General features: G+C 42.6%; 1 protein-coding gene across 1 annotated transcript; it reads left to right on the top strand.

The window, feature by feature from the left end:
* Window positions 1-675: 675 nt before the first annotated feature.
* Window positions 676-8,773, top strand: LOC119413593 (negative elongation factor B; the record flags this gene model as incomplete). The annotated part of the gene is given in 3 exon segments (XM_037680652.1): window positions 676-817; window positions 5,166-5,274; window positions 8,529-8,773. Coding segments are annotated over 3 exon segments (410 nt in total), but the record flags the coding sequence as incomplete, so codon positions are not given.
* Between the last annotated feature and the right edge of the window lie 257 nt (window positions 8,774-9,030).

Here is a 9,030-nt window from a genome sequence, read left to right as displayed (position 1 = left end):
ATGAACATGAGTCTGTGAGCAGATGTGCACGCATGAACACATCAACAATGAAACAGATCAGCAGCAACATGAAACAGATCAGCAGCAACATGAAACAGATCAGCAGCAACATGATATGGTTTTTCACAGTGATTATTCTAGTTAGAGATTCATGAGTCTAACAGCCTCAGGGTAGAAGCTGTTCCTCAGTCTAGTGGTTCTACACTTAATGCTCCTCAACCTCCTTCCTGAGGGGAGTGGGGCAAAAAGTGTGTGTGCTGGGTGAGTGGGGTCCTTCATGATGCAGGTGGCCCTCTTCCTGCATCTGGAGGTGTAGATGTCTGTGATGGTGGGAAGGCTGATTCCAACAACTGATTCCAAGGCCGATTAAAAAAATGAGTTTGATAATTTTCATTTATTATGTGATTAATTGATTTAATGTTTATTGCGACAGGCCTAGTGGCAACCTTTGACTAGCAATTGTGAAAAAAAATCTTTATATAATTTTACTGTGACTTCAGTAAGTCTAATTTTTATAGCAAAACAAATGTTTCATTGTGGTGTTCTCCTGAAATTTAAGGCAAACAGCTGATTTATTTTTGTTTTGGTGTTAAGTTTTGTTTCACATGTAAATGGCAGTACGGTCTAGAGACTCTGTATGAAATCAGATATTTGTTTGTTTCTGTTTTCCTGCAGTGGACACCTACAATGACATGTCTTTTGGAGACATCTTCCTGCACCTGCTGACCGGACACCTCACACTGCTCTCAGATGAGTTTGGATCAGAGGACTTTTGTTCTTTTGTCTTTGATGGTTTCCTTCTCACTTCCTTCTCCAGGTGGGTTCATTTCATACTGTTTAATGTGTAATTCCAGTGACTGCTCAGCAATAAGGGAGGCTGAATTTTACTGTGCTGCAAAAACTACAAAAACTATCTGAACTAATTCTGTGTACAAGTTATTGTCCCACTGTCGCAGAGCGAAGAGGGGACAATGCCCTCTCTCTCTTCATCTGTCCTTCAGTGCATGTTGTGAGCATGATAACTTGAAACATACAGTGGTGCTTGAAAGTTTGTGAAGCTTTAAGAATTGTCTATATTTCTACAGAAATAGGACCTAAAGCATCATCAGATTTTCACACGAATCTAAAAATAGATAACGAGAACCCTTTGGTAGAACCACTTGTGTGCTGAGGGTCATTGTTGCTGCATGACCCACCTTCTCTTGAGATTCAGTTCATTGACAGATGTCCTGACATTTTCCTTTAGAATTATCTGATAGAATTCAGAACTCATTGTTCCACCAATGATGGCGAGCCGTCCTGGCCCAGACCCAAACCGTACTACCACCACTACGTTTCACAGATGTTTCACTATTAGGTTGTTTTGCAGGAATGCAGTTTTCCTTTCTCTAAACTTAACACTTTTCATTTAAACCCAAAAGTTCTATTTTGGTCTCATCGTCCACAAAACATTCTTCAACAGTCTTCTGGTTTGTCCACATGATCTTTATCAAACTGCAGACGAGCAGCAATGTTCTTTTGGAGTTTTTGGAGAGCATCCAAAAAAGTTCAATCTGGTCCTCTGGACATTCAAAAAAACAAACAAAAAAAAAACAAAACAAAGCAAAAATATATAGAAACGTTTCATCTCTCATCCTGAGGACTTCCTCAGTCTGAGGTGCTGTATTCAGCTCAGTCTCTTAAATAGCACCTTCTCAGAGTGGATCAACCAGTTTTGCTGCTGACAACCAAAACCAGCTGATCACATGCTCAAGAAGGACCATCAGCCTAACAATGGATCATTAGCACCTGATGGCTGTTTACTGTTCACAGAGGGCTGAGTGATACTAGCAATCACAGCATTGTAAGAGGGGGACAATTGAACCCGGAGGCTCCACCCCTGTTTAATGATGGACGGTTTCTTTTCACAAAGATGGCCTCCTTTACTCCTCTCTCAAACCATCGTTCCTCTCTGTCCAGGATGTGAACATCTTCATCCTTGAAAGAGTGACCTCTGACCTGGAGATGAGTGTAGACCTCAGAGTCCTGGCCTGATGGTGTTGATCTTCTGTGCTGGGCCATCCTTTTGGCCAGTGGCTGTTTAGTTTCCCCGATGTAAGACTGATCACCTTCCTGACACTGAACAACATACACAATATTACTCTGTTTGTGCCGGGGGACTGGATCTTTGGGATGAACCAGTCTTTGTCGTAATGTATTTTGGGGTTTAAAAGCCACTGGGACGTTATGTTTAGAAAATAAACGTCTTAGAAAATGTCACATCACTCTTTACGTGCATTCCTGTTGATGATGCAGTAGAGGTGGTCAGTTTAAAATTAAAATCAGACACCACTCTGAGCAGAAGGACCACGCTTTCCACAGAACAACTGTGTCAACTCTTGAAACTGTGCCTGCAGTCAACCTACTTCACATATGGGGAGCAATATTATAGGCAGAAACATGGGTGTGCTATGGGGTCTCCAGTTTCTCCTATTGTTGCCAACCTGTACATGGAGGAGGTAGAAAAGAGAGCCTTGACGTCCTTTTCAGGGACACCACCAAGTCATTGGTTCAGGTATGTTGACGACACCTGGGTTAAAATCAAATCTCAGGAAGTCCAACATTTTACTGACCACATCAACTCTGTGGATAAATACATCAAGTTCACACGAGAAGATGTAAAAAATGGCAGGTTGGCTTTCTTGGACTGTGAGGTCTCAGTCTCTGATAAAGGACATTTGCAAACCGAGGTGTACCGCAAACCCACCCACACAGACCAGTATTTGCAGTTTGACTCCCATCACCCTTTGGAGCACAAGTTAGGAGTCATCAGGACTCTGTACCACAGAGCAGACAGCGTCCCCACTAGCTCAGGAGCCAGGCAGAAGGAGAAATCCCACACAAGACAGGCTCTAGAGCAATGTGGATATCCTAACTGGGCCTTCCTGAAAGCAGAGAAGAAACCCAAACAGGACTCCAGTCAGCCAACAGGTGAGAAGGAGGAACCCAGACCCAGACCAGTGGTCATTCCATATGTTGAGGGAGTATCAGAGAAACTGAGACGTTTATTTTCTAAACATAACGTCCCAGTGGCTTTTAAACCCCAAAATACATTAAAGACTGGTTCATCCCAAAGATCCAGTCCCCCGGCACAAACAGAGTAATATTGTGTATGTTGTTCAGTGTCAGGAGGGTGATCAGTCTTACATCAGGGAAACAAAACAGCCACTGGCCAAAAGGATGGACCAGCACAGAAGATCAACATCATCAGGCCAGGACTCTGCGGTCTACACTCATCTCCAGGCCAGCGGTCACTCTTTCAGGGATGAAGATGTTCACATCCTGGACAGAGAGGAACGATGGTTTGAGAGAGGAGTAAAGGAGGCCATCTTTGTGAAAAGAAACCGTCCATCATTAAACAGGGGTGGAGCCTCCGGGTTCAATTGTCCCCCTCTTACAATGCTGTGATTGCTAGTATCACTCAGCCCTCTGTGAACAGTAAACAGCCATCAGGTGCTAATGATCCATTGTTAGGCTGATGGTCCTTCTTGAGCATGTGATCAGCTGGTTTTGGTTGTCAGCAGCAAAACTGGTTGATCCACTCTGAGAAGGTGCTATTTAAGAGACTGAGCTGAATACAGCACCTCAGACTGAGGAAGTCCTCAGGATGAGAGATGAAACGTTTCTACATTTTTTATTGTTTTGCTTTGTTTTGTTTTGGGTTTTTTGAATGTCCAGTGGAGCAGATTTAACTTTTTTAGTTGTCAGTACAAACGGCACGCGGCTGTGTCCCCCAAAACTGTTGGTTTAAACAACGCGCTGCGCAGCGTAGGATGAGTCTCCGTTCCAGCCCCCCCACACACACACTCACAAAAAATCACAAACGAGAAGAGCGCACCTCCATGGCACGTTATTTAGGGGAAACACTGTCACTGTAATGAAGATTAGACATTTAACCATAGTTTTTAATTAATTTAATCAGCTAGAAGTCTCAACTGTTATCTGTTATTACTGTTATTATAAACTACTAGTTCCTCCACTGCTGCCTTCCCTAGTAGTCATCAATACAAATCAGAGAAATATATTCGTTTATTCCATGACTCAACTCCAACATTATTCGTGACACAGTTGACAGTTGTGTTCAGGCGATAACTGGCAGCTACACTCTGTTCCGAGCAACCAGTCACAAGGATGCGCAGCGTGACCGCCACTCTCTGTGCAGCGGTGGCTGCCCTGGTGTTGAAGAAATGGGACCAAGTGTTCTACCAGCTCATCAAACTTGCTCGAATCCATTTGAAAATATTCAAAATATTTCTCGCTGTCCATCGTCTTCAAGTCCTTAACCAGTGTATTAAATTCCCCTTCTTCATCCCTGGTCTGGTTTAATGGCTTTATATACCACCTTCTTTTCTTTTGTTTTTTTAAGCTAATAAGAAGCAAACAATCTCCTTCCTCATCATCTATTGACAACATGACTAAATGAATGAAGGAAATGATGAAATTAAGGCAATGACGACATGAATTTGGCGCGAGAATGTATGCTCGAGTATGAAGTCTCAACCCTCTGCGGACAGTGCGCGTCGAGTCCGCAAGAAAAAAGGTCCACGCGAGTATACTGGAACTTTAAGATTGGACAATTTTCCTCAATAAAACTTTCAAGCAGCACTGTAAGTGAGGTACCAACTTCCACTTAGCTGGATCTAGGCGTAAGAAAGGTCACTGTCAAAAATTGGGTTGCTAACTCAAAATACAAAATGGCCACCACTATATATGTATTTATGTAAACCAGCCACCCTATCATTTGAGGAAACTATGCTTTCTAGTTTTTATTTTGTTTAAAATAATAATTTCCTCAAACAATTGGGGTGGCTGAAAATGTATTTAAGGTGGCCAAGGCCATCACCAGTGGCCACCCCATGGCTCCACTATTGTTTCTGGTGGTGGATGAAATTGCTCCTTCAGCTCACCAGGATCTGTCACTTTAAAAAAAAAAAAATATTACCACTGTTCTGTGTAATTCCAACCCGCTTGTATATCTTGCACCAAAAACATTAAGGTTTACTTGCATTCCTTGTTCAAACATTCATTGTTAAAATCTCTTAGTGACGAGGGACATCGGTGCACCACTTATGTTTATATTGAATTCCACCATCTTAGTCCTGTTGCTGTATTTGAATGTCTTTCAGTAAAGAAAACGTCCACAGACACATCCTGCGCATGTTGCTGCATCTGCACCACAAAGTTCTGCCCTCATATATGGAGACTTTGATGAAGACTCTTGAACCTCCCAAACAGGTTGGTGTGGTTTCAACTCTCAGCTCATGCTTTAAGACGGACTTGTAGGGCTGTGCACAGTATAATCAGCATGTCTGCTCCTTTTTACCGCTGCTTTGCCTTTCAATAGTTTGTCACTTGGCTGCTTGGTTGGTGACTAGTTTGTGAACGGCATTCACAAGGAAGTCTCTAGTCTTTGGTGGGGGTTGTCTGTTTCTTGCAGGTTCTTGTCTCGTAAATTTTGAACCTATGAAAAAAAATTGGGAACAAATTTTCTCTCAGAATAGTCAAAGTTGCCTCAGACATCTTGAATCATTTTATATAAATGATAAAGGATTTAGCCTGGTGTGACCATTTGAAATTCTTTCCTTCTGTCCCTCAGTAGACACCAGGCCCGAAATGTGTTCATTATGTCTTTGGATTTGGAGCGACACAACTCCCAGTCAGTATTACTGTAATTCTCAGGCTTTAAAGCACACCTGTCTCTAAGCCGCACTCATTAAATATAAGACAAATCATAATTTGTACATAAATAAGATGCTCCAGTTATTTAGCCACGGGCATCCACCGTTCATCGTCGGAATCTGTGCCCAGCCAGCTCTGTGCAGCGTTCTTGATGTAGTGCAAGAATCAGCCAGCAGGTGGCGTTTCACAGAATATAGCTTGCTTTCAACACACGTTTAGACTGCAAGATCATCACGAGTATCCATGGACAGAACAGTGCCAAACACCTACGTAACTGAAATTATTTAAAAATGATTTTACCAAGAAGTCTTATCGAGGTCATGTGACTGGAAGTCAAATAGTAGCGGTTAATATGTGGTAAATATTCATTAAATTAGTGCCATTAATTTTTATTGGTAAACGTTTTTGTTAACTGCTGTTTTTAAATGTACTTTCTAAATAAATTTGACCATTCTCCTCAGCAGAGCTCATATGAGGCGAAGGAGAATAGAAAGGGGAACAGCCCCCTCCCTCCTGTTGTCTCCTCCTTTCTGTGCGGAGCCTAAATTACATATTGGTATTTAAACACATATTTACCGTACACAAAAAGATTTTTTTAAAACTTTTATTTAAATTATTATCAGTCTTGACTGACTGACTGACTGGCTGCTTTAAAAATAAATCTGACATCACTTCTCCATCGGTGAGCTCATGACGGAAGGGGAGGGGAAAGAACCTCTCCGGTTTGTTGTCTCTTCTGCTCCGTTTCATGCATTCGGATGAGACTTTAAAATGAGATCCCGGTATTTAAATGCATATTTACAAACACGGAAAGATGTCACACAGAATTTTTTTTAAACTTTTTTATTAAAACGTACCAGACTTGACTGCTTTTGCGTCTCCACTTCTGACCATCGACGCATGTTGATGCAGCTTACAAGCAGCTGTTTCCTCCTCGACAGCCGATTGCTTTTAACATGAAAGTTGCATCTTAAGAAATTCTCCGTGCATTTTCCATTATCGCTGAACAATTGAACAGGTCTGTGCATGAAGCGCAAAATACGATAAACAACACAGGTGTCACGAAGCAAGGTTTTAGGATTCAAACTCAGCCAGACAACAAGAATGATAAAACAAAGAAACAGTTTTATTGGTTGATTTCCAGCTGCTGGGGAGACTCAGGATCCAATTGCAGTAACAGGTCTTTGCAGGCAGGTGGAGTGAGAGCCACCAGTTCAAATTTTAAAAAGATGAACTGGTGGGAAGACCGATGCAGAGGGAGGCCTTTAATGCTGTGAACAGTGGGGCAATGCAGAAAAGAACTGGGTGGGTGGAAGAGGTCTTGGAGGAGGGTATGAAATAGATTGGTAACCAGAATGGCCGTCCAGAGCTGTTACAGGGCTTGAGTGGGTGGCCAGGAGGTTGTCCGACAATTAGCAATGTCCAGGGAAAAAGGCCGGGTGACCCTCCAAGACCTCGAGATGGGGCCAGATCTGCAGCAGGCGACGTGGAGGCCGTGGGGTCTGCCACAATAGAGGATGACACAGGAGTTGATTTTCACTCCTGTCCTGTTCTGGTCCCACAGAAAAAATCCTGTCCTGTCCCAATCCTGGTCCAGAGTAAAAAAAAATAATCCTGTCCTGTCCCACTCCTGGTCCTGGTAACATGACTCCTGCTCCTGTCCTGTTCAAAACAAGAACAGTTTTTATTTATTATGCTGCTGGTTGCTGGAGTCAGGGTCCAAGGCAGGAGTCCAATCTTCTCAGTCTGTACGTGGCAGGTGGAATCTAGAGGCGTGGTCCGATGAACGTAGCAGGGGTCAAGCACTATGAAGCAGAGAAGCAAGAACAGGGCCGAGTCGTGATCCAAAAGAGTAGTCAAGGGAGAGCAAGAGTCATTACCGTGATCAGAGAGGCAGAGCAGAACCAGATGAGGAGCAGGCAAAAATGGGAAATCCAGAAGGCAAGGCATGAGGTCGAAAATCCAATAACAATGCTTAAGGTTCAGGCATGAAACAAGAAAGCTATGATGTCTGGAAAATCAGGGACCATGAGTGGTGTAATAATCTGGCACTGGACAAATGAAAGTGGAGCTCTTAAATAAGGCCAAAAACAGGTGCAGTGAATCAGGGCTGATGAGCTGAATGTGCAGACAGGGGCGTGGCTTAATGACAGAAGAAAACATGACATGAAGAGGCAGGGAAAAACAACATATGACAAAGAGGTGCAGCAAACATGACACGAGGGGCTGTGAGTGAGGTAGGGGACAGAGGAAGTAATGATGGCATAAAGGGGCAGAGACTTAAGCAGAATGGGGCAAGCAGAGATCGCTGATCATGACAACGGGAACGTTTTTAAGAAATTAATTCACGTCTATCTTGGGGTATGGTCCTCAAGATTGATACTATTAATTTTCTCAAAACTGTACTTTTTGGAAGTTGAAATTAAAAATTTTGTTTATTAGGTGTATCTTGAATGAAAAATACCCCATGTTTAAAAGTATAAAATTGTATTAACACTATTAAAGAACAGATCTTAAGTATTTGTTACACAAATATTTCCATTGCATTAAAGAGACAAATTGAAGAAAATTATTTAATAAACATGAGGGTTATGAGGGGGTCCCTGAAACTCTTCTCCCATGTATGGGGTTCCTGAACCCACAAAAGTTTGAGAAGCCCTGGTGTAGAACATGTGGATGAAAACGTTTGAGACAGTGCTGTGTTCATGAGAATATATTTTGAAAGACAACCCCAAAAAAGACACTTTAGTTCATTTTTCTCTTTGATGCAGCAGCATATTTGCTGAACGTTTGTGTTTCTGTGACCACAGTGCAGCGAACCGCTGAAGGACTTACACAGTCAGCTAATAGAGAAGCTGGAGGCCCAGAAGAAGAGCCCACCGCCCCTGGATGAGACTGCATCCCTGGACCTGGGGCTGCACCCGGTCTCTGTGCCCACCACCCCCTCCACTCCGACCACACCTCTCTGAGGCAGAAGGGCATAAGACCAGCTGTCGAGTGAATACGTCACATTTCTTTTACATTTAGCTTCTGTAGATATTAGTCTCCCCGCTGTGGCAGTGTGATCCAACTACCATGTATTTTTTTTCTGGCAATTTTTATTATAAAAATGATGTTCTTGTGTTTAGGTTCAAATTTACAGTATTTCTTGTGTCATCTGTGTGTAATATTTGCACTATCAGCAGAGCAGGAAGCTTGTAAATAAACAGTTGTTTCCGAACTCCTCCGTGTTTCATTCTGAATGACAGTGTTGTCGAGGTGTCAGCCATCAGGCACAAAACTCACAAGAAAATTTTAAGAAAGTGTTTTAAG

This window comes from Nematolebias whitei, chromosome 8, assembly GCF_014905685.2.
Source record: "Nematolebias whitei isolate Nwh7 chromosome 8, NemWhi1, whole genome shotgun sequence".
In the NCBI taxonomy this organism is placed as follows: Eukaryota; Metazoa; Chordata; class Actinopteri; order Cyprinodontiformes; family Rivulidae; genus Nematolebias; species Nematolebias whitei.
The sequence above is the reverse complement of the archived record's forward strand: the minus strand, read 5'-3'. Positions and strand labels throughout refer to the sequence as shown.